The 27237-nt window shown below is 39.7% G+C and overlaps 1 protein-coding gene across 2 annotated transcripts in view; it reads left to right on the top strand.

Moving 5' to 3' along the window:
• gpr158a (G protein-coupled receptor 158a) overlaps positions 1–26800 on the top strand; it is a 112964-nt gene extending 86164 nt beyond the window's left edge. The window contains exons 6-12 of one of the 2 annotated variants that reach the window (XM_077244232.1): positions 2576–2685; positions 13779–14017; positions 15694–15832; positions 20750–20855; positions 20947–21093; positions 21244–21327; positions 21761–26800. In XM_077244232.1, the coding sequence (XP_077100347.1) occupies positions 2576–2685; positions 13779–14017; positions 15694–15832; positions 20750–20855; positions 20947–21093; positions 21244–21327; positions 21761–23695 (2760 nt within the window). In that variant the 3' untranslated portion in view covers positions 23696–26800. The remainder of the gene's footprint in view (positions 1–2575; positions 2686–13778; positions 14018–15693; positions 15833–20749; positions 20856–20946; positions 21094–21243; positions 21328–21760) is intronic. The other variant, XM_077244233.1, reaches the window with a different exon arrangement.
• The last annotated feature ends 437 nt before the right edge of the window (positions 26801–27237 follow it).

Below are 27237 nucleotides of genomic sequence, written 5' to 3'. Positions count from 1 at the left end.
GGCTGATAAAAGGTCTTCTTGTGGTTTTATATATTATATTGTCTATTATTACTTTTTTTAAACCTTGTCAACGTAAGGGCAATTGAATGTAACTGAAGGATTCAAACTGACAAACAACTCAAAGTCAGTGTCTAAGCTGTTTGAGGTTCAGATGTGTGACTGAAAAACACAAGATGAGTTTTATTATGTGTTTTCTGTTACAAAATAAGCTTATATGCACCTGACATTACAAAGTTGTCTTCTGTAAACCTGCATTCACATGTTTTTATTAATCACAAAAATATCATTATTTCTATTTTGAATGTTGAGTTTATTGTATGTTTAGGGCTTTTAGATGATCTTATATCGAAATGAAACAACTTTTTACAATTCTCAATGGATAAAATAAAGTCCAACCATTTTTCTTACAAAATATGTCCATTGTGCAACACTAAATGAGCTGCAAATGCCGAACTGCTTCTCATTTTGAATTTCAATAGCAGAAATAAATATATGATGATGTGTAACTTCACTATTCGCTCATGCCATCCTTTAAGATTAGTGTCATCTCATGTGTTAGGGAGCTGAGGGGGTCTGCATGAGCCCCCTACGGATGTATCTTAGACTCTGTCATTAGTTTTTCTCAACTTAATTATGACAGAAGAGTCTGTGCTGGAGCAATTCATCTGCTCTGAATCATTTTTCCATAATCAATTTAATAATAGAGCTTCCTGAGAAGTGAGCAGACTGTTGTTAATAGATTACACAGAGCATCGTCGCATGGCTGTTTGCACATAGAGAGATTGAGCGGAGGCCAGTGCGCGGGGGACAGAGGGGGGGTTCTGGCGGCACAGCTGTGAGATTCTGCTTCAATTAGAGTTCACCTTTAGTGTCTCTCTCTCTTTCTCTCTGTGGATGCAACGGAAGTGCTGTGATGCGCTGGAATTCTCTGTTAGATTCCATGGCCTCTGACGGGTTTGTTTGGAGAACGGTGGCAGATAAGGATCATGGATGTATAGATCAATGGAAGCGCACATCACAGTCACATCAAAGAGATTATTTGTATTTTTTTATAGGTTGAAGGCTTGATGTAAGTGATGAGCAGAGAAATGAAAAGCGAATTTCTGATTTATGCACTTTCATGTGTCCCCAGAAAAAGAAAAACAAGCTGTTGACAGGATGTTAGTAATCCATTGGTTCCTTGCACAAATTAGACAGTAAATATGTTGTGTGTATTTTTCAGTGTTACAATTAGGGCGTGTATATTCCACATTTAATTTTAGTGTAATCAGTTAAAAAGATAACTGATTACAGTTAATAAAATAATTTAATTGAAAAAATACCGCTATAAAATTGACGAAGCATAACAGAATTGAACACAATGCAGTGGTCTCAAGACAGTTTTACAGCATCTTAAAAATGTGGCACGATCATGACGCTAGATGCTGAAAAAACAGCGAGATGTGACACAACAGTCACAACAATGTTTCATCTGCCACAATGATGTATTTTCATTATCTTAATGTTGGGCTTTTTTCAGCAAATATTAATATATGTTAATAATAGCAATTATTTAATCAGCACATGTAATTAATTTGATTGAATAGTTAAAATACTTTATTCTATCCCAGCATATTAAACCAGTCTTTGTAATGCGTGATAGTGATTATTCAGTTACGGTATTCTTTTTTGATAATGTCTGGTAGACAGTATGTGCACCAAAAAAAAAAAAAATCATGTAATTTTGAGGATGGGGTTGATGCATGGTTTCAATGAGTAAAAAATGTAAGCCATTAGTTGCTAAAAATCTCCTCCTTGTGACAAAGTGCACTTAATAGTGTTGAGTGTGCACTTGTATACTTCGAATCTTAAAAGTATATTTTTAAAAAAACTGTACTTGCAAAGAGTTAAAAAGTTCAAAAAATGAGCTTTGCAATAATTTGCATTTGACTTTTAATGTAAAATGAAAAGCCTATATTTTAAATCATTATGTTTTTATAATATAATATATTTTTATTAAAGTACACAGGTAAAGTCAGTTAGTGGGTGAAATAAAGCATGTTTAAGATCATGTAATTGCATTTAATATAAATGTATAAACTAATTGTCACGATCGTGGCTGTATCAGGGAAGCGCACGGCGAAGGAGTGGTCAAAATGAAACATCTTTTAATAATCAAAGAGAACACAGTGGAGAATAAGCGTAACAACCATTAGCACCAACATGACCACACATCCCTTATTCCTACCCAATACCTAAACTTAACAACATACTAACCATTAATAAGCAGTAATTAGGAGTTTATTGAGGGAAAAGTCTTAGTTAATAGTTAGTTAATAGTGAGAATTTGACCTTAAAATGTGACCGAAAATTGTATTTTTTTTTCAGTTCCATTTTGTGCTTCTAGCAATTCTGAAATGACACATTTTACCTTCAGATATTAAACTTTAATTTACTTTTTTATCCTTTAACCATCAGTCAAGGACAAAACAGCAGGGATCTTGTAGCAAACATTTCCTTCTCGTCAGAATAAATAGACACCCAGTTATTAAAATACATGCATATTCTATTTGAGTGGTTGCTTATTGTTTTCCAGGTGGTGATTCTGTACTTCCAGCCGAGTGTTTTCCGCTGTATCCTGCTGCGATGGGTTCGTCTGCTCGGGTTTGCCACGGTCTATGGAACGGTCACCCTCAAACTCTTCAGGTACCCGTAGAACTTGCAGTGTTGTTATCATTTTGGTCACAGTCTTTGTAATAATTATCTTGCTTGATACAAATCTTAATCCTAGGAATGGGTAGAATGAGATATTGAGAACGACTTACAGTCGGAGAATGACACATTGTAATCTCTGAGAGTTTTGAGATTGATGCCTCTGAGAAATAGATATGCTGCTCCAGACAACACACACACACACACACACACACACACACACACACACACACACACACACACACACACACACACACACACACACACACACACACACACACACACACACACACACACACACACACACACACAATATATATACACTATAGTGCACACACACATTCTGGATGACTCACGGACCACAATGTTATTAAATGTCACAACTTGTACTTTGCTAATATGACAGATGAGGTGGAACCTGCTGAGATCTTTGCCATTTCAGAATCAACGCTTAAAAAAACAATAAGGCTGGATAGGTTTTAGGTAGCAGATTGGATAGTGGGCGACAGAGTCAAAGGCTGGGCTACAGAGACTGAACAGTTAGCTAGAATTCATCTGTTCCTCATGGGCTTCAATTAGTGCTAAACCAAAATAACAAATAGCAACTTAACATTTTTGACACACTGTTGTGGGCATATACAAAAAGTTGTTCATTCTAAATGAATTTCTGTTTGGAATAATTATATACATTGTGTCAATATTATTAAAACAATATATTTTTTCCTAAAATATATATTTTAACTAGACTAGACACCGACATTTTTCTAAATAGAGTGGTTGCTTTTTTGATACACACTATTATACAATTTAAATATTCTGAGCCTCCAGAACTTGTGAAAAAGAAGTGTCTTCAATTGTACTGAATGTGCATTTGTACTTCAATGTACTTCAATTCTTAAAAGTATAATTTAGAAAAACTATACTTGCAGATAAAGCACAAAGTTCTTGATTATAATTGTAAATGTAGTGTGTTATTCTTTAGTATATTTATAGTTAATATATATATATATATATATATATATATATATATATATATATATATATATATATATATATATATATATATATTAATAATAATATAAATACAAGTTTCAATAGAAATTACATTATAGCATATTTTAGTTGATCATAAATGCTTGTCAGTACATTCAGCAGTACAGATACATAAAGTCCTATTTAAGTCAAAACACTCTAAAAATCAGCTAACTGCACTTAATATAAATTTAACTATAGTACATTTTCATTAATTTGTAATTAACATGCATTTAAGTGTCTGAAAACACTACTTTCAGATTGCAATAAAGTATATTCTTTTAAGGTGCCCCTATCATGCTATACTAAAGGTTTCAAATTTTGTTTTAAAGGTCTTTAAAAAAAGTTCTTTGTACATTTTACAATAGGTTTACATATATCAATGGTAAAAAAAAAAAACCCCTTAAAAAAAAAACCTCCTTTCCACGAGCCTGCTCTGCTCTGATTGGTTAGACAGCCCAGTCTGTTGTGATTGGTCTACTGCCTACAGCACAAATTGGAAACCAAATGCATATTACCATATCTGAATTTTCAGCTCCTCAGCACGTGTACACACAGTGATACTAACTGTAAAAATGGTGTTGATTTTACCATATCAATTTGAGTCCTCGTCCTTTGAAAGTGCGTGCAAAGTGGATTCGCAGCTCAGAAAACGTCTCAGGTTACGTATGTACCCTGGTTCCCTGAGAGGGAACGAGACGCAGCGTTGAGACGCGGTGGGAACGCTCTGCGTGATTGCGTCGTGAAGCACATGTATAATCAGTCCAATGGAAGAACGAGACGTCACCGGCGGTGACGTCATAGACCAGGAAGCTATAAAGCACAGCAGAAATCAGACCGCGACAGCTTCTGAAAAGGCCTGAAGCAAGTCGATCAGGGCATGCAGGAAGTATGGCAGGAGAACGCAGCGTCTCGTTCCCTCTCAGGGAACCAGGGTTACATACGTAACCTGAGACGTTCCCTTTCAAGGGAACTCAAGCTGCGTTGAGACGCGGTGGGAACCCCATGTCCACTACGCCATAATGAGAAATGCCCGTTCTGTGTGGAGTCCTTGCGCACACTAAGAAACAAGCAGCCTAGCCCCGGGAGTGGAGAGGTCTAGGTCGTAGAATCTGACAAATGTATGCGGTGAGGACCAGCCTGCCGCATTACAAACGTCCTGCAGGGAAACCCCTGAAATTAAAGCCTTAGAGGCAGCCATACTCCTAGTAGAATGGGCGCGGACAGCCATAGGTGAGAGCTGTCCGGCCGCTTCATAAGCAAGTGAGATAGCCTCAACTACCCACTTGCTCATTACCTGTCTAGATGCAGGGCAACCTTTCTTGGTTGAACCGAAGCAGACAAATAACTGCTCTGATCTACGCCACAGGGCAGCTCTGTGAACGTAGGCATCCAAAGCCCTAACGGGACATAACAGATTGAGACCTTCCTGATCTGGGGTAACGAAAGGTGGAGGGCAAAAAGCCTGCAGCACAATAGGCCCCGCCACATTAGTGGGGACCTTAGGAATGTAACCCGGCCTAGGGTGTAAAAATGCTTTCACCATACCAGGTGCAAATTCCAAACATGAAGGAGCCACCGACAGGGCTTGCAGATCTCCAATTCTCTTGATAGAAGAAATAGCGAGAAGAAATAGAGTTTTTAGTGTAAGGAACTTCTCTGAAACCTCTTCAATAGGCTCGAAGGGAGCCAGGGCCAGACCCTCAAGTACAATGGCCAAATCCCAAGCCGGTGCTCTAGAGTGCAATGCAGGCCTAAGCCTCAGTGTACCACGGAGAAAACGAGTAATAAGAGGATCTCTCCCAAGAGAAGAAGCCCCCAAAGGGGAGCGATAAGCAGATATAGCCGCTACGTACACCTTTAAGGTGGAGGGAGATAATCCAGCAGAGAAACGGTCTTGAAGGAAATCGAGAACTGTACCAACCGGGCAGTTAGCAGGATTTAAAAAACGTTCTCCACACCATGTAGAGAACAATTTCCATTTCAATGAATATAGTTTTCTCGTGGAAGGAGCTCTGGATTGAAGGATGGTCTCAACGACCTCAGTCGAGAGACCGGATTCTAAGAGCTGGGCCCCCTCAGAGGCCAAGCCCACAGTTTCCACAACTCCGGGCGAGGGTGAAATATCGTGCCCCCTGCTTGAGATAACAAGTCCCCCCTGACAGGAATCTCCATGGGAGAGCCGTGCAGAAGGGACACTAGGTCCGAGAACCACACTCGGGTCGGCCAGTGCGGGGCTACTAATAATAGATGAGCCCCCTCCCGGCGAACCCTCTCCAGAACTCCCGGAAGCAATGATATCGGGGGGAATGCGTACAGGTGCAGCCTCGGCCACTCCTGTACCATAGCGTCCAGTCCGAGAGGAGCTGGATATGTGAGGGAGAACCAAAGCGGACAATGGGTTGTATCGTAAGATGCGAAAAGATCTATCTGAGCTTGACCATAGTTCTCCCACTAGGGAAGTCTCCACTCCCCGGGCCTCAGCCCCTGTCTTGACAGGATATCTGCTCCCACATTCAAATACCCTGGAATATAAACTGCCCTGAGTGACAGTAATTTTCCCTGGGCCCATAGGAGGATCTGATGAGCCAGTTTGCATAATAATAGGGACCTCAGACCCCCCTGATGGTTGATGTAAGAGACCACCGATGTGTTGTCTGTGCGGACGAGCACATGATGGCCTCTCAGGTCTGGCAGGAAGTATTTGAGAGCCTGAAATACCGCCATCATCTCTAGTCGGTTTATATGCCACGAAAGCTGATGGTCCTGCCAGACACCTGTCGCCGAGCGGCCACTCATGACCGCCCCCCAGCCTGTGAGGGAAGCATCCGTCGATAGCGTTACGCGTCGACAAGAAGCCCCCAATACTGGGCCTTGGGCGAGGAACCAAGGTTTCTTCCACATGACCAAGGCACGTAGGCATTGCCGCGTGACCTTGATCATGCGAAACGGATTTCCCCTCGGAGAAAACCCCTTGGTCCTGAGCCACCACTGCAGGGGTCTCATGTGCAGAAGGCCAAAAGTAACTACGTTGGACGCAGCTGCCATGAGACCCACCAGTCTCTGGAACTGTTTCACAGTGAGTGACTGGCCTAGTTTTACCATATTTACGGCTGTGAGAATCGCAGAAATACGAGCTGGAGACAATCGTGCTTGCATAGTTGTCGAATCCCACATCACCCCTAAAAAAGTGGTCCTCTGGGCTGGGAGGAGCACACTCTTCTTGGTGTTTAGCCGCAACCCCAACCTTTTTAAGTGAGACAGAACGACATCTCGATGCCGAACTGCCAACTGCTCGGAACGAGCCAGGATCAACCAGTCGTCGATATAGTTTAATACGCAAATGCCCTGGAGTCTCAGAGGAGCCAGCGTTGCATCCACGCATTTCGTAAAGGTGCGGGGTGATAAACCTAGGCCGAATGGAAGGACCCGATATTGGTATGCTTCGCCCCCGAAAGCAAACCTCAGGAACTTCCTGTGATGAGGATGAATGGATACATGAAAGTAAGCGTCCTTCAAGTCTATTGTGACAAACCAGTCCTCGGACTGAATCTGTGATACAATCTGTTTGAGTGTACGTAAGCATCTTGAACTTGAGTTTCTGAACTCTGCTGTTTAACTGACGCAGATCTAGAATAGGACGCAACCCCCCATCCTTCTTGGGAACGATGAAGTAACGGCTGTAAAACCCTGACTCTCTGCTGGGAGGAGAAACCCTTTCTATAGCCCCTTTTTGCAGAAGCGTCAGTACTTCTAGTTCCATGACCCAACCTGCCTTGGGTCCACCACTGTGGGAAGGACCCCTTGAAATCTGGGCGGACGAGAACCGAACTGAATTCTGTAACCCTTTTCTATTATATGCAGGACCCACTGAGAAATATTTGGCAGTAGTTTCCACGCTGCCAGAAATTCTACTAAGGGGACCAGTCTCTTGAGACTGGCCTCGGGATTCGGTTGTACGGACATTTCGGTGCCCTGAAGCGGCGAACCGGCAGGGAACAACCGAACTGACCGTTCTACGATCCTCCTCGGAGAATCGTATGGGGACGCTGACACCTCGGTGCCCTGAAGCGGCGAACCGGCAGGGAACAACCGATGTGGCAGCGCTGCGACTCTCCTCAGAGAATCGCCCCCCAGAGGGTGCCGAGGATGAACGATTTCTCGAAATCGTCCCTCCTCGGAGGGGACCACCCTCAGAAGCCTGACGCCTTGGGCGTCAGGACTTCTTCTTAGCCCAAGCCTTCTTAGAGATGACAGTCCTCAGATCTTGCCTACCCCTAGCTGGCCTGGACTGCGACCGCCACCCAGATTCCCCAGATTGTGGAGGAGCCCGAGTGGCGACGCTCTGTTTTTGATGCACTCTGTGCTGTGAGGAGCTTGTACTCGGGTGAGACTGCTCGGATTTAATAATCATTTTTCGCCCAGCAGTCTCGGGGATATTGAAACGTCGAGGAAGAAACCTCTGGAACGCAGCCGATTGTTTTTTCGTTTCTTGAAACCTATCGACGACACAGTTGATAGCGTCGCCGAACAAACTTGAAGGTGACAGTGGCGCGTCCAGAAGAACAGACCTATCTTTATCCTTTATATCAGACAGATTTAACCAAAGATGCCGCTCCGTGGCCACCAGGGCTGCCATAGAACGGCCCACTGATTTGGCCGTCTCCTTGGTGGCCCGGAGAGACAGGTCTGTTGCGCGACGCAATTCTCGAATTGCGTCAGCGCTGACTTCCTCACGTTCATCGATATCCTTCAGCAGATCAGCCTGGTATGCCTGCAGTATAGACATAGTGTGCAGACATGACGCAGCCTGACCTGCTGCCGAATAAGCTTTACCCACCAGCGAATTTGTAGATTTTAATGGCTTGGTGGGTAACGTCGGGGTTTTTAATGATGACGATGACTCGGGAGAGAGATAGCTCGCGAGCGTCTCTTCAGCCCGAGGCACCTTAACATAACCATAATCAGATGCACCCAAAACATTACTGTAACAGGAAGTTTGTGGGTTAAATACTCTGAATGACGCCGGTTTATTCCACGATCTCGAAACCTCATTGTGGAGATCGGGAAAAAACGGGAGTCCCCGACGTGGAGGCTGTGTTTTAGATGGTAAAAATCTTTCATCTAATAAACTTTTTTCTAGTAACACTCAAAGAATCATCGGCTGGCCATTCAATATTTAATCTAGCTACAGCACGAGATAAAACCTCCATAAGCTCCTCATCATTATCGGAGGCATGAGCTGGCGAAAACTCAACATCCCCCATATCAACACTGACGACATCCAGATCCTCAGAACTGGATAGCCGCAATAATGGTGCCCCAACCTGGGAAGGAGAAGCCGCAGCGCGGGCTCCTTCCTGGGCAGAGGCACCGGAGCCAGCAGGTAAGGGTTGAGAAAGGGCTGGGCCCGTCTCAAGCCCCGCTACTAGATCCATATGCGAACCCCAAGATGAAAGCCTTGGCTGTGCCTCGGCAGCAGCGGGACCCGCACCCCGGGGAGCGCGAACCGAACCGTCCTCCTCAAAGAACGCCCGGCGAGAGCGGAGCGTCCTCACGGACAGCTTCTCGCAATGCTCACAGTCAGCTCCCTCCAGAACTGACTGGGCATGCTCCACTCCCAAACAAGCAACACAAAGCTGATGTGTGTCCCCACCCGTGATGAAACGAGGGCAAGGGACAACACAACGCTTGAATTCTTGTTTCGCCATAATATATATATATAGATAGATAATGTGCTTGTGACAGACAAGAATAAATAGACAAGGACAGTATACAGAGAGCGCTTGCTGAAGGCAACAGAAGCTGTCGCGGTCTGATTTCTGGTGTGCTTTATAGCTTCCTGGTCTATGACGTCACCGCCGGTGACGTCTCGTTCTTCCATTGGACTGATTATACACGTGCTTCACGACGCAATCACGCAGAGCATTCCCACCGCGTCTCAACGCAGCTCGAGTTCCCTTTAAAAGTGAACAGCATCTTCTCACCATGTCGACATTATGCTATTTTTTTACATTATTATGTAGGTTTGTAACAGGAAGTGATACTGGAATTGCTAAATGCGACTCTTAGGAAACAATAACTTTATTTGAAGTGCATTTTGATCTTTAAAACTTTGCAGACCTTTAACATTCACAAACAGCTGTATTACACACTACATTCGAAAAAACATAATAGGGGCACTTTAAAGTTATTTTTGTAATAAGTACACCTTTTAATAGTGTGCTAAGTGTACTTTTTCACAAGGGTACATAATATATAGAAGCATGTATTTGCTTATTCTCTTGATTTTAGTCATTAAATAAACATTATACTTTAGCTTTGTCATCACTATTATATTTCACAAAAAGTTCAGATTTAATACATACTATTATTCCATAAAGACTTAAAATGCTATAAAGAAGGTCAGCATAGAGCGGCCCACTAATGCACTTTTTCTTACTCTTATATGGACTTCATGTCCTGTATGACCTTGCAGCATTAGCCTCTCCTGATTGAATTGTGATACCCATTTAAGCACAGTTAATGTTTGTATTATCTCTAATTTTCCATTAAAGTAAATGTCCTATAAAGTGTCAGAGCTGCATGTTCCACGGCTAGTTCATCAGGGGTAAAGTACGTTTTAAAAAAAGATTCACTACATTGTTAAGCTACACAGCTTGTTGGGGGAAACCATAACAGGAGGTACTAAGGACAATATGACCACAGTGTGTTACATTTCATTGAATGGTTTGGACAACAAAAGCAGAAAATGAATTGTGGAACAGTCTGAGGTTCTGGCCTCCAGAAGAATGTGATGAAGGAGGATATGTGGAGGATCTTTAGGAGCATTTACAGAAGATAACATGGGCTGGAAATGACCCTAATGGCATTCGTATTTAGGGCATCAGAAATGAATGGGTTCTCTTTGGATCTGGACAGAAGTGGGATGATACCTCACTTGGGGTAAAAATTAACTCATTTCTTAGAATATTTTTTTTATTATTATTTTTTTTTTTTTAACTAGACATTGCGGGGCATAGACAACACTTTATCAGGGAGACATAAATGTATACGTTTGATTGATTTCGTTACACTTTACAATAAGGCTCATTAGTTAACATTTGTTAACCACTTTAGTTTTAACATGAACTAAGAATGAACAATACTTCTACAGCATTTATTAATCTTAGTTTATGTTAATTTCAACATTTACTAATACGTTATTAAAATCATATGTTGTATTTGTTAACATTAGTTCATGCAGGGAACTAACATGAACAAACAATAAACAGCTGAATTTGTATTAACTAACATTAACAAATATAATTAAAGCTGCAAGCAGCATTTATCGGGGTTCAAGCATTCAAGGCCTTTAAGCACATAAGCAAAGACATTAAGTTCTATTTACCAAGCATTTAACCAGTGACATCATAGATGGGAAAGACCATTTACAGCCAATACAGGCAATTTACCATAGGAAATACATGGTTTTCAAAGATTTTTAACAGTAATAGCGCCACCTATGGTCCGATCTCCATAAAATTTGGCATGCTTTTTAAGGATGTTATGTGACATATGCTCAACAATTTTTGTGAAGTTCTGAATTTTCGTATAGGATTTATAGGCTTTTGACTATATTTTGCCGTGCCCATTTTATAAATGACCCTGTTATAGCCAACCAAATGCCAAATTTTAACTTTTTTTGATAATTATTGATCTAGAGAGTCCAGAGAACTGTCCTAGACTGGTTTGTTTCGATCGGGCAAAAAAACAGGGACTGGTTCGCAAAGGAAGGTTTGGACAAAATTCTACATAGCAGATAATTTCCTAAATCGAAATCGGAGATATACATTTTGTCCGTCTTGAGTATCACAGTGGTGTAAAGACCTTGAATCTAAGTCAAACGGTCTAGGAGTTATGAGCGATTTAGTACTTTTGGTTGCTTTAGCACCACCTATAGGCCAATGTGGGTCATACTCTGATGGGTTCTCCCCAAATTGAGGCCTACCATCTGGCCAGGTTTCACGTCTCTAGCACTTACGGTTTGGTCTGCATGATGCGTTTTACCAATCCTTACAATTTCAATAGGATTTCAGCACTTTGTGCTTGAACCCCTTATAAATACTGCAACAAATGTATTGCTCATTGATAGTTCATGTTAGTTAATACATTACCTAATGTTAACTAATTAACCTTATTGTAAAGTGTTACTGGAAAAATAGACATTATTATGCCTAATAAAATTCAAATTTACCTTTGCTTTCGTAATACACATTCATGACCTTATCAGTTATTTTAAAACTTTAACAAACTTTTATTTTAATAATTTTCCATGCTTCTCAAACGGCCACATTTCCTATTCAATAAATACTGTTGAATATCATGTTCACTCGAAATTACACCACATTATGGAAGTAAAATGCTTTACTAATGACTTTAAAGGATTAGTTCACCTCAAAATGAAAATTTCCTAATAATTTACTCACCCCAATGCCATCCAAGGTATCCATGTCTTTCTTTCCTCAGTGGAAGAGAAATAAAGTTTTTTAAGGAAAACATTTCTGGATTTTTTTCCGAATAATGGACTTCAATGACAACCACTGTTTTGAAGTCCAAATCAATGCAGTTTCAAAGGTCTTTGAAGTGCTTGAAAATGCTGTGCACGATCGCAGCTGATGAAGAGAGTCTTATCTAGCGGAACGATAGGTCAATTTAAAAAATAGGTCGTCATCACGTTGAAAGGTCATGTCGATGTTGCGGGCGCCAGCGGAAGTACCGCCCCACTCGACCGTTCGAAGGAGGATAGTTCAAATTGTATTGGTCGCTTTGTAAACAGTAGGGCGGTACTTCAGCCGACGTCGGCGACATGGACATGACCTTTCAACGTTGCAGATCAGCTCAATCCGCACAATTGTAGTTAAAAAGTATATATATATATATTTATTTTTTATTTTTGAAAATGACCTATTGTTTCGCTAGACAAGACTCTCCTCCTCAGCTGCGATCGTGCACAACATTTTCAAGCACTTCAAAGACCTTTGAAACTGCATTGATTTGGACGTCAAACAGTGGTTGTCATTGAAGTCCATTAGTCGAAGAAAAATCCAGAAAAGTTTTCCTCAAAAAAAATATTTTCTCTTCCACTGAGGAAAGAAAGACATGGATATCTTGGATGGCATTGGGGTGAGTAAATTATTAGGAAATTTTCATTTTGAGGTGAACTAATCCTTTAATAAATGTCAACAATTGTAAACTTCGACAAGGTGCTATTTTAAGTCCACATCAGTTCCGATATTGAGGTGATAATGACACAACCAGGGCGTGAAACTAACTTTTTTGCCACATCTGCCAATGGCCGGTAACTTGAGAAAATTTACCAGCCATAAATATTTTTTTACCGGCCATGAAACTGTTTTTGCAAATACAGGTATGACACAACAAATTTAGATACCAGTGAAAATTCACAATTTTCTATTCCAATGTTGATACCACAGTTCAAACTACTAGCCTAGCTAATATACATTTAAAAATATATATACCGTATATTAAAGACAAGGAACAGTAGTTTTCAGATAGATTAATCCTTATTAAAGTTACAAAATTTATTCAGTCAAGAGCAGTGAATGATTTTTTTCTATGTTCTTTGTTGTTGATTAACATTAAAAAGACAGACAGTATAGTAGGAATATTATGGTGCTGTCACTTTAAGACCTAATTCATAGATCCAATACACTGATACCAGTACACATCTTTCTCTACTGTCAATGTTCACTCAAGACATAACTGACTATGTTTACTAGGATACTCGCTAAGACGAGCATTTTTTTAAACTTTTTGTAAATTTGTCCGTTCAAGTGCAAGAAGACTTGAAAAAGAGCTCAATTCAGTATTTGCGTGCTGTCTGAGACGCAGCGGCGTTCACGTTTGTTTACGTTTATGTTTTCACAACACTGCATTGTTGGAATTATTTTAAATATTACCAGCCAACTGGCGATTGACACTGTTTCATATACTGTAATATATGGTATTAATTTTAGGCCTGGGATACAATGGTTATTTTCATTGTTTTCCAGGGTTCTCAAGGTGTTCCTGTCACGTACAGCCCAACGGATCCCCTACATGACCAGCTGGAGAGTGTTACGTCTACTGTGTATAATCCTGCTGATTGTGTTATGGTTCGCAATAGCCTGGACCTCCGCTGTTTGTCAGAATCCAAACAGACATCTCGCTCTCATCAGTGTGGGCTTCACCACTGATAGGCTGCAGTTCAGCATGTGTCTGCTGGACCGCTGGGACTACATGATTGCTGTGGGTGAGTGAATCTGTTACCTAAGAGCTTCCTTTATGACTATTTGGTATTTTAATGAGCACCAGCTTGAATATATTATCAAACAGAATCAAAGAGTCTGGATGAAATGTTCTGAAATATGGCTACTTATTTAAAGAATGAAAGTAGAGAGAATCTCTTCAAGGCACTATTTAAAGGAACAGTTTACAGAAAAATTAAACTTACGGCATCATTCAAACTCATACTGTTCTAAACCCGTATGACTTTATTTTTTGCATGGAACACAAAAAGCAGATGTTTAGTAGAATGTTCACACTGCACATTTGAAAGTGAATTTATATCGGGGCTACCAAGCTTAAAAAATAACAAGAAACACTATAAATACTGTACAAACAACTAATGTGATATATTCCAAGTTTTCTGCAGCCCCTTTGTGTGAGGATAACGCAAACTGTCTAATTTCAACCCCCTGTGAAAAAAGAAAAGTGCTTAATTGTATAGAAATGTGCACTTATAGTGTACTTCAAATATTCAAAGTATATAATAAAATAACAAATAAAAGGGCACTTTTGTCATGCTTTTATAGAAGGATACTTATTTGACTAATTAAAAAACATGTAAATTATTTGTAACTATATATTCAATATTACATTTAATATCTTGTAAATGTACTAAATTGCAACATCATTTTCTTTACCATCAATGCTAACATTCGGCAGAACACTATAAATATATTTCTAAGACACTACAAGTAGTGGTGAAAATATTTAAAGATGTACTTACAGTAAGTACTACTAAAGCACTCAAAAGCACTCAAAACTTTAGCTATTCCATTCTCTTTATAAAAGTGTGCTAAAGTGTAGTTCTTTGTAAAAAAAACTTTCAACCTTTAAATAGCTGTTTGCTGACAGTTCGTCTTTGATGTGACAAAAATGACTTATTATAATCTTATGACTTGATTATAAGTATTTTGTGCTTGGGTTTTCAGTAAGTGATGACAAAACTAGAATCTGTTCTTGTAGATACTGAGTCCTGACAAATGAAGTTCATCTAAGTGGCATTGCCTAAATTGTAAGAGTAATGTGGTAGTATGCTAATACGGACATTGCCATCGTGGTAGACCATTGCAGGTCATTATGTTTGAAATACAAGCCAAGGAAGTGATTAATCAAGTCTGGCTTGGCACTAATTGCAGACATATAGCAGAGCTCACAGGAAGCATCAGCCAGGCTGTGACGAATCGAATTCAACACAAATGTTTATCCTGATGTATTTTTCTCAAGCATGGCAAATTAGAATGTACCTGATCTAACACCTGGATCAGTAAACGTCACATTGATGTTGACAGATCTTCCCTGGGGGAACACATGTTTATTGATGTCAGGCCAGCTGACTGGATGACATTGTATAGGGTGTGCCAATAGGGGATGGGGAACTTTAAAACTTTGGACTACCTTTCACAGCTTCATTTGTAATTGTCTGTCAAGCAGTGTCCAGAGAATACAAGCAATCTAGAAGTTTTTTATTGAATTCATTGAATGTCTTTTTCCTCTATCATTCTTGTATTTTCAATCTGGCGCTATATTGCTTTGTAACAGAAAGGTTTTGACATCCTCATCATTCTCTGGTTGATCTGGGAACTGGTATGTCCTAGGTACTAGTCATTTGGGTTTTAACTCTTTACTACCTCTCACAAACAGCTGAGTTCCTGTTCCTTCTGTGGGGTGTGTATCTTTGTTTTGCTGTGAGGACCGTCCCCTCAGCGTTTCATGAGCCACGCTACATGGCCATTGCAGTACACAATGAGCTCATCCTCTCTTTCATATTCCACATTTTAAGGTGAGTGACTGCCACTGAGGACTTCTTCCTTTCCCTCCTATCATAAATGTCTTATCATTATTAAAAGGGGACCTATTATATTCCTTTTTACAAGATTTAATATAGGTCTCAGGTGTCCCCAGAATGTGTCTGCGAAGTTTCAGCTATAAATACCCCACAGATCATTTATTGTACCATGTTGTAAATGCCCATTTTTGAGTGAAAGCAAAAACATGCTGTTTATTTGCATTTATCTTTAAATGCAAATGAGCTGCTGCTCCCTGCCCTCTATCCAGTTCTTCGTCATCATTTAAAGTCAAACCAGTTTTTACTTCTGATATATGGTTTTTAAGCTGGCGGTCAGACGGCTTGTCCTGTCAGTATTAGGGTGTACTCACACTAGGCACAGTTGCCTTGTATTATTTGAATTAATTGAAAAGTATACTATCCAAGTAGTAATAGAAGATGTTTGCTGTTGTAATGATGGCAGTAGCACACACAAGATTAGTAGCTGTTCCGCGCTCTGGCGCGGTTAGCGATCACTCTATGGGCCCTATCAAAGTGTTTTTTACTAGTTTCAGCCTGACGCAGTTATCATTTTCACGTCCTGCGCCACGTTGTTTAAATAGCAAATTCATTTGCATCCATTTGTGCCCCCATGGGCGTGCTGGTAAAAAAAAAAAAAAAAAAAAAAAAAAAAATATGCGCCAACAATGCACTGTGTTCAGGCGCATTGTTGGCGTGTTGCTATTTTGAGGCAACTGAAATAGACTGTCATTGACAAAAAAAACATGGACTAAAGTCAATGGCACAGTATTTTTTTATTTATTTAAAGAGTGAGTTAGTAATATGCTCCTATAGGCAGGTCCACAACGCGCGTACACTCTGCTTATTACACGCACAGAGACCCTTAAAGCACACAAACTATCCAAATAATAAAAATAAAAGGATAAGAATGTAAAAGATGAATATTGTGTGCATAAAGATATGGTGGAATCCAGCTTGTCCTGTATATTGTCTGCTTAAGCGCTTTAACCTCGAGCACGAGCAGATCCGTTTGCGCTCTGGAGAAGCGTTCAGTCTTTCCGCTTGCAAATCCGCCATGGCGCGAGTGCAAATGGCTTTTAAAGGGAATGGGAGATGAGACTCTGATTGTTTTTTTGCACGTTATGCTCAAAACACACCCATTACTTATTAAGAGAATAGGGACAACCCTTTTAGACCTTGCGCTGAGTGTGCCGACCAATTTTTCCGGTCGTTAAACTAGCAAAAGTGGATTCAGACACGCTCTAAGTGCATTTGCGCTGTGCGCTTAGACCATGCTCTTAGATCATTAAAATAGGGCCCTACATGCATACCGCACGTGAGCCAAGTCGAACTAGACTTTGGGGGTCAAGCGCTCTCAGGCACGGTTCAGATCGCATACTGTGAGTACACTGTTAAACTAAGTTCTCTTTCCCATCTTATTGAGCTAAACTATCATATACACAGAAAGTTATGTCGAAACACTCAAAGTTCACACATAAACATGTGTTGGTTATGTCTGTGAACGTAAACAACGGGGAAAAATTTGCATGTATATATTAGATCCGTGTATTAAAGTGACAGCAGTGTGACAGTACTGTATATGCTGTTAATATGAATCAAACAACAAAAGAAAAACAGAAATTCCCTCACTGCTCTTGACCGAATAACTTTAGTAGCTTTAATAAGAATACATTTCTTACTTGGATGCTGCTGTTAATTGCTCTGGCGAGGAGATAAATATGGTGGACTGTGTACAGCTCACTTAAGGGGAGGAGCTAATAGGGAAGATTTCGTCGCCAGTCGTGGGCGGGGCCTGTTCAAATGTGACGTCACACTGGGAGCACATACATGAACGGCTAATTTTGAGACACTGTTTCAGATTTATGGGGAAAATAACAAATGGAGTGGATGGATTTTTACAACATTGAGGTGATTGTGTACACACAGTGTGGACACATAATTATGTTCAAAAACAATATAAAAGTGAATTTTGCATAATAGGTCCCCTGTAAGTCAATATCTGTAGCACTTGCCTTCACTGGAATACACTAAACTAAAAGCCAGATGCTGTTGGTATACAGACTCCAAGCTGAAAAAAATATCTGCTGCATATCAAATGTTGTGTTTTCGTAGATGGTCCTTAGCATGGGATGCTTGTGATCTCAACACATTGTTTAACCTCTGTGAGCAGCTCTTGCCTGATTTCCCACTGAAGCTAAGCAGGTACCGCTGAACGGTACTTGAATGGGAGCTCAAAAGGATGGAAGAGCACCATAAAAGTAGTCCATATGACTTGTGCTCTATATTTCAAGTCATTTGATAGCTGTGTGTTAGGTACAGATCCAAATATAAGTTGATGTTCTGTTAATGATGTTCTGTTAGGGTTCGGGTATAGAATAAGTAGACATATAGTTGCAAAGTTACTTTTAGTCAGTAGAATGTCTGTTAAGGGACCATCAAAAAATATATATGTTAACAGATATTAAGCAGACCGTCTACTAATACTCTAATGAGAGTTAGTTGACATGTAGTTGCAAAAATAATTTTAGTTAGTAGAATGTCTAAAGTGGACCATTGAAATAAAGTTCAAATGATTATCCATTCTGATAGGTCAGTTTACTATTGATATTATTGTTTATATGCTGTCAGCCTTCTCTAGAATTCGGGCTGTGGTAAAAGCACGTGTTTGGAATAATTGTTTTACTTTTTAGTTATTATGTTCATTTTGAATTCATCTTAAGGAAAAAAAATCTGCCTCCCTGCACCGCCACTCCCTCTAAAAAATCAGTTTAGGGCTGTGGAGTGAATGAATAACTTCAGCAGTAATGAGGCACTCATTCAGGCAGGGACTTAGCTTGAACTTTTACACAAGATAAAGGCGGTTGACTTCAAAGGCAGGACATGTGATTTTTGGAAGTGTTGCATTGCTTGGTACTGTTTCTACAGTAATTAATCGTAATACAGAGCCATGGGATAGTGTTAGTTACGTATCTGTATTCTTGTTTAACAGCACTCATGTCCTTTCATCATAAACATTAATTAGTGTATTGTGGCAGCCAGTGTTTTCAGCATACACACACAGTTTTCAGCATAAACACAGTTCACCTCAGCGATCTCAGAAGGTGATGTAACAACAGTAAGAGGAAAAGTTTTTTTAAAAAAGTTCTTATTTTCTTCATATATACTGACATGTCCATGCTATTCAGTATATCAGTCATTTCTGAGGGACCATCAATTTCCAACCAGATTAAAAAAGCTGAAAGCAACAGAGCTGCAAACATAGTCCCAGGTGAAGACAGTCTCCCAGCGGGCCAGCACAGATAAACCTGGGGGGGAAAATACATCTATGCACAGATAAACTCAGCATAAATCTAAATATAAACCTATCTTAGAAGTACACAAGCTCTGACCATGTTGAGCCATGGTGGTCATTGCAGTTTCAAATTTCAATTGTTTTCATCCAAAGATGGCAGACAAAGCTGAAGGAAATATTGACAATACATCTCTTTTTATTCATTAAAAAAGTAGAAACAGTAGTGGTACTAAACAAATGCATCTCGTCAGGGGCGTGGTAGCGGGGGGAAAAAGGGTACCCAGGGCCCGAGGCAGAGGGGGGGCCCTTAGAAGACGCCGAGCTGAAGTCAAAAGTCCGTCCACACCCCCCCCCCCCCCCCCCCCCCCCGACGTGTTAGTTTAGCTACATGCTAATCAGCATTCAGAGTTAACTTTTGAGCATTTCTCTTGGGCGCAGGAATTACAATAGGGGGCCTGTAGCACACCCCGTTTTCACAGCATTGTAAATGCAACCCAAATTGTTGTTCTTTAATAATTTTTAGCATTTTGTAATTTTTTTGTAATAAACTCTAGTGGGCTATTAGTGGGCTATTAAAAAGTGATTTTTATATGTTGAATTATTATTTTTAAAACATACTCGCAGAGTGTGACATCATATTGTGACAGTTGCATTGTGCATCAAAAATAATTTCCACACTCTACCCCTTAGCGCAAGTTCACCTTCGGTGTTGTGTAAGGTAGGTAGGCAGGGTTTTTTTGTATTGATTTTTGTTTCCTGTCCCTGTGCAGGCTCTTTTATTGCACGTGACAGTGTAAACAGCTCAAAACCCCTTTTATTTAAAGGCTTAATTTATGGCCCGTAGACAGGTCCCTTGCATTATGACTGCAAACAGTATCAATAGGCTACTGTCAAAAATGTGATGTGTAGTCAAATGTCCTGGTGTGTCTGATGTTTAAACGAGTGTTCTCACCGATTTGCTTGTTATGAGTGCAGTCTGCATTCTGATAATAAAAAAAAAAAAAATACTTCCAATATCTGTGGAGGAGAAGAATGAGCAAAACTTGTTGCAATAGATGCTGCTTCAAAAGCTGGACAACGTTTTAACATTTACCCTATCACCCACGATGGCTGTGGCAATACCATATTTTGAAATGTCATTATTCAATCACGATTGCGTCAGTATGTTTATTTAATTATGAATGCGTTTATATGAAATAAGTTTAATTAATGAAGAAGTTGGTTGTCTGAATAAGCGTTTATGAATGCGACCAGAGTCACTTCTATGATGCACATGTACCAGACAAAAGTGAAGAGAAAGATAAGTTCTGATTCTGAATATTCACTCTTTCCTTATGTTACCTTAACCCTAACCTTGGTAACAGGACCCTTTGTCTTGTGCTCATTATGTTAAATCTGGGTAACACAGGACCCTGGAAACATAGGAATATCTCATCTTGCACAGATTTTTCACAGTTTCAGCCACAATCCAATTATGATAATGAATTGAATTGTTTTGGGAAGTACCCAAAATTGTATTTAATAGAAATTGTAATGGTTTTATTTTGTTCAGCCTTTTGCCAAGGTGATTATACATTTTTCTGTAAATCCACCCACAGGTTCACTCTAGCCCCTGAGCTGCACCCAGATTGGATGCTAATGCTATTCTTTGCTCATACACACTTGACAGTGACTGTCACTTTGGGGTTACTGCTTGTGCCAAAGGTAAACCCACCAAACAGCTTTAATTTTTTAACATTTGTTGACTAAAATCTAATTTTACAGAATCTCTTAAACACCCATGCCTTTTCCACAGTTCTTGTTTGCGGGTACACATCTAAGGGATGACATTGCTACAGAGGCCTATGAAGATGAATTGGACATGGGGCGGTCTGGGTCATACCTGAATAGCAGCATCACGTCTGCCTGGAGTGAGCACAGTCTGGATCCAGAGGATATTCGGGTAGGTGCCCTGTTTTCTTTCCTGCTTCTTTTTCCTCTTGACTCTCTCCTGCCTTAGTAATTAACTAAAATTTCATAATATGCAAATAACTTTTGACCCCTTGTCCTATAACCGATGAAGATACTGAGCCATGGCAGTTTTTTATTGCAGACACCAGAGGAAATGGGCCAGCTAAGTTCTATTAATGGCTGTGGCGTAAGGTCTTGCGACAGTCTTTGGGAAAAACGTACCAACGTGAGCAGAGGTTTTTGTTTGTTTGTTAGAGCTGAAGAAGTCTCTTACAGAAGACCCAAATTTTGTTCATAGGAAAGGCACTTTGCTAATAGGATAAAGTTCTGCACTTGGTATAATACGTATTTGTTGATTGACACGGCTGTTATAAATGCTTTGAAGTTCTTCAGAGGCTGTTTCAGACCTAACAATAAAACACAAAATTGTCATATTTGACACCGTCCCAGACTGTCCTGTCTTTAATTAGTGTAAAACAGCATGTTGGTTTGGTCTAACGTCTTCGAGGCACTGTCTGTAGTTGCATATAATGACTTATGCATGTTTTCTGTGCAATAGAGCGTCTGCTTCAGTGTAACTAGAATCATTTTATTTTTACATTTCTACATGTAGACATGTGTTTTGAATTAATGGCCCGTTTTTTTCTTTAAATATACAGGAAGAGCTGAAGAAACTCTACTCCCAGCTGGAGATATATAAGAGGAAAAAGATGCTGGCCAACAATCCTCACCTGCAGAAGAAGCGCAGCTCCAAAAAGGGCCTAGGCCGCTCTCTCATGCGCCGCATAACTGAGATTCCAGAGTCAATGGGTCGTCAGTGTAGCCGTGAGGACAAGGACCTGGGTGAACATGGGAGTACCCGCAACAGCATCTGTGTCCTGAGAAAGAACCCTTTTGACCCCTCGCACGCTGTTAAGCCTGCCAAAGACGAGACCTTGAAGAGCAAAGTTTTCTCCCTTAAAAAGTCCCACAGCAGTTATGACCATGTTCGAGACCACAGTGAGGATTCCAGCAGTTCGATGACTGACAAGATGGAGGTCGCAACCACAGAAGGCTCTCTCCTTGAAACCCTAATGGGCAAGAAGCTGGTCAAAAGGTCCTCTGAGAAGATTGATGCAGCCAGTGAGTCAACAGAGTCAGTTCCCTTGGTGTGCAAGTCAGCTAGCGCTCACAACCTGACAGCTGATAAGAAACCTATTCACCCTAGAACATCCATGCTGCAGAAATCTCTAAGCGTTATTGCCAGTGCCAAAGAGAAAACACTTGGTCTAACAGGAAAGGTCCAAGCAGTGGAAGATTCAACAAAGAAAGCTAATCAAAAGAACAAGGATGTCAAGACCTCAGCTGAAGCTGAAGAAAAGGAGGGTTATCCAAAGATGATTCTCAGCCAATCAGTGGAGTACAAGCAGACAGCTGCCAAAACCGGTATAATGAAGCCACAAATGAGCGGAAGCCAGCCCTCCATTTGCTCAGAAACAGCCAAGGGGAAAGATCTGTATGACCTTTCAGAGGTGTGCCCTTGGGAACTGGAAGACTTGCCGACCCCCTCCGAAAACAAGGTCCAGAAACATGTGTCTATTGCCCCTGAACAGACCACCACAGTCCATGGAAGTAGCAACAAAGCGACAAAGTCACAAAAGCAAAAAGGCACAGAGCAGTCACCCTCTATGGCCAGGCATCCAAACCAGAAAGTTGCAGATAGAACAGACATATGTCCATGGGAGGAAGGAAATGAGGACCATAGTCAGGCAATGGTGTCAAAACCTAACTCCACTAGTAAGCCTGCCATATCCCAACCCCAGGCTTCCGGAGAGGTCCCCAAGGTTCTAAAAGCTGACGTCTGTCCATGGGACTTTGACGAAGTGTCGAGCAAGCCTAAGGACTCAGCTTGCTCCCTTGATAAGAGCAGACCAAAAAAGGGCACTACACCAGCTGAGATCAAAGGCAAAATAAGCTCCTCACCTACTGAAGTCAAGGGCAAGGGTAATACACCTACTGAGGGCAAAGTAAAGAGTGTTCTCCCTGAGCCTACTAAATCTACAGGCAGCTCACTGCAGCCGCCCGCTAAAGCAGAAGTGTGTCCATGGGACTATGAGGCTGTCTCGGGTCCAATCTCTGAAAAGACCCCTTGTTCCTCTCAGGTTTCTAAAACAAAGGAGACGCCTGCTATCAAGAAGGGAACTTCCCCTGTCAGAATATTAGAGATGGAAAGAGAGAACACAAAGGATCCAGATGATGACAAAAAGAAATCAAACACAAAAGACAGGTTCACCTCTGGCAAGACGAAAGAAAGACCTGTCAGCCAGTCTACACTGGCTGAGGTTTGTCCATGGGATGTTGAGAGTAGTCAGGAAATTGTCTCAATGGAAAAACAAAAAAGCCCAAATGTTGCATTAGCAAAAGGCAAGCAAGCAGATGTATGCCCTTGGGATTTTGAAGATGCCACAACTAGTAAAGAAGTCAATAGGAGCACCAGTTCATCTACTAGCAAACAGATAAGTTCAAATTCCAAAGGTAGAGTTACTAGTGGTGTTAAAATGGCAGATGTCTGTCCCTGGGAATTTGACGACCAAGCATCAACAAAAAAAGCATGACACTTTACCTGAGTGAACCATTAGTTAGTTCTCATTATGTGCTTTTTCTTTCATAAATACACCATAGAATATAAACTTTAATAGAATTTTTGGTGATTTGGAAAAGAAAATCAACAAGTCGCACAAGCTGCCTTTCTCTTCAACCTTTTGTTTTCCCTTTGTGTTTTTTTGGAATAAAAAAGAAAAAAAATACAAAAATGCAACAACTCACCAGGCATTCCAGATTCTAAAGTATTGGTTGAACCTTTAAATAGAAACGGTAGTTTACAATTATGCAACTCTTTATGTGCAATGTAAACAAGATGCCTATACTCACCACATGTATACTCATTAACATCTGAACCCTCATAACAGCTGCATCTGTAGCCCCTCCTTGACTGTGGCTTCCACAAAAGATTGTACAAGTTCCTGAGGGTGTGGACCATGCATGAAGTGTCATGGAATAAGCCTGGTCCATTTCCTTGTTTTGATTTGATTAATACATTATTGTTTGGTTTGAGTAAAATATTTTTGCCAAAGATAGCGGTAAACTCAAACTTCAACAGAATAATAGAGTATCACTACATTTGTACAGTGAGCCGAATTCATAAGGCTGCTAGAAAATTAGCCTGTAGCACTTTAGTAAAGAAGAAAGACAGATGTAAACTGGACATATCTCCATTCATATTTTCCCTTGTTTGTCTTTTTGGCTTTGGTGTTTTATGCCGTTACGCAGTGAGATCATATGTGCACATTTGCAACACTTTTTTTTTTCTTGACTAGAAAGATTAAAAAGATAAAGTAAAAAGATTTATAAAAAAAAATAAACATTTCCAATGCTTCCAAATTTGCTGATATATTATCCTGAATGTGCCTATTTAAATAGTCCTGTACCAGTCTTACTTTGTATTGGGAGATGTGAAGCCTTTGTCATAGCCCATAAATATTTATTGAAACACTTGATGAAAATCAGCATCTTATTTTTGAAAAGAAATGAAGTTTAGTTTATATATTAGCAATGTTGCAAAATTGTAAATGCTTTTTGAATGGGGTATGCTAGGGGGAAAAAGTCCACTACTCAGTTCATGGGAACATACATATAATTTCTCTCAGCGTAGGGCACAATCATTACGGTTTCTGCCTCTATAATGTCTTTCCTTTTTATCTTTTACAATTAGAACACTCATGATAATATACAAAACGTATCAAATTCCAGTCTATCTCATATCAAATTCTGACCCAAGCCTCAATTAATTCACCATGTGTCTGGTATCTTTAACATTTTATGATGATTACATCAGTTTACAAATACAAATCTAGCTTTTACTGTATTTTTTTTTTGTTTGTTTGTTTGTTTGTTTGTTTTGGGAAATTGTATCGATTTCTTAGAAGAACATTTTGATACATCCTCAGAGACAACTGATGTGAATTCAACAATCTATCTAAATTACTGTTGGAATGTTAACATATCTTGTATGCCTTCTCACATGGTCATTGGTAAACTGTAATGATGTCAAGGTAATGGTGTCACAACACATGAGGCATGAACTGCTGCACAGTACGATGCCCAGTAATGAAATATTCATATAAATGTTGACATATTGCAATTGCAAATGGTTTTGTTTTAATGTGTTGACAGATTTTTGTGTTTTGTATGTGTGCACTATGAATTAGCAAGAATACAGAAGAATAGGTAATACCATGTATATATGTTATATGAACCAAAGAGGTAAAAAAAATATTGTACCTAAATATATAATTCTTGACATTCTGTGAAAGAATCAAATGATGTCACACTCCCATCTCTCTAAGTGGGTAAATTTACCAATGATCTCTGGGTATCTTCCCATGTTATATTAACACTGTGGGTCATTCCTGTTCTGCACTACTTTTAGTCTTTTACCAGACATTCAGAAATATGCTCTAGTTAAGCTTGACATGATTAATTATCACTAAAGAATTTAAGGTTTAATGGTTTTCTATATAGAACCCTAGGCTTCTTGACTCAATTTTAAAGAGACTTTTATGCCAAAAAAGGTTCTATATAAGGATAAATGCAGTTAATAATTGCATAATACTTTCATGTTTAATGGGTTATTTCCAAAAATGAAATAAAACTAAATTAATTCTAAGTAAATACAAAAATGAATCCCATGATCGAAACTCCTAAAAGGTTTGGAACCCTTTAAGGTTCCATTTAGAACCATTTCTTGAAAAAATGCCTCTTTAAACATTTTGAGTTTAATATTTGATACAAACTGTACAGCGGAGTAAGAATGACCCAGGAAGTATTTTATTGACTACAAATCAGCAATCACGAGAGTATCACCACCTTCCAAAATTTATATAATTTTACATATAATATAATATGTGCTCATGGATTTCTAGGTACACTAAAGGGATCTTTCAGCAACCTATAGATCTACTGCTCCTAAACTGTCAAGTCATCTCATACTCTGGTAAGAATAAAACACTCTCCAGAGTCCGTTCTTAATGTATGCCTAGATGGATGTGTAAAATTGACCAACTTTGTTACATAGAGAATGTTTCTGGGAATGGTTGTTGTATCGTAGTGCATCCCTCTAGATTACAAGTTTTACTCATCTGCAGATTGATTTCTATGTAGTATGATGTAAGCACTCAGCTCATGACCTGTTAATGTTAATGGTAACCTTGCCTATTACATTGTCTTAGTGCAATGTTCAGTTCAGTTTTTGGTTTACAAAAGTGATTATTTATCTATTTATGAATTGATTTTGGTTATTTAGCTCGTTTACTTGGGCCCCGCGCGTCACGTGTTGGGGGAACACTCCTACTACTTAACGCGGTATTGTCTTAGCTCTAACTCTCGTTGCTTCTGCATGATAATGAGAAATTAGTAAGACTGATGTTTCACTGCCCTTGATAGAACTTTAAAAAGAATCTTTGATCTTTTTTGGACTGTTACAAGTTGTATAGTGAGTGAAACTGTACCCTACCCACTGTATTACGTGCTTGTTATATTAAATGCTCTATGACAAGCTTATAGCATACACATATGGAGATATTTGGTAGATTTATATTGTGTAATATTGTGATAGCATGTACATAAAAATACCTCCTCTGCAATAAATATTTCTACAAAAAGCAATTTTGTGTTGACTGAATTAATCAAAATGATGAAAATATGTTTGTTTGTTTGTTTGTTTGTTAATTGTAAAAGGTTTACATAAAGCACCTACATTGAAAACATATTACTTTTCACAAGAGTCTAGTACATATTGAAGGTATTCTGGCCTGGAGGTACAAACTGTCTATTGACAACTAAAGGCTATTTTGTGACTTAGAATTTCAAGTAAATCTGTAATCGATGTGAGGTGTGTGTCTTGAAACAAAATTTGAAACTGTCTCTCCACTGTTGCTGGACAATAATATTTCTGCAAATACCTAATTTTCCTTTGGTCAGAACTAGGCAGCTCTACTATTTGGGTTGAAGTCAAATGTTTCACTGGTTATTATTTCAATCGTCACAATTTCAATACATGTCTCCTGTTCCCTTTCGTTGTCACTCCGAGTTACGTCGG

This window comes from Siphateles boraxobius, unplaced genomic scaffold (assembly GCF_051911475.1).
Source record: "Siphateles boraxobius isolate OS27281-9 unplaced genomic scaffold, OSU_SipBor_1 26, whole genome shotgun sequence".
Lineage (NCBI taxonomy): Eukaryota > Metazoa > Chordata > Actinopteri > Cypriniformes > Leuciscidae > Siphateles > Siphateles boraxobius.
Note: the sequence above shows the minus strand (reverse complement) of the source record. Positions and strands in the feature narration are given on the sequence as shown.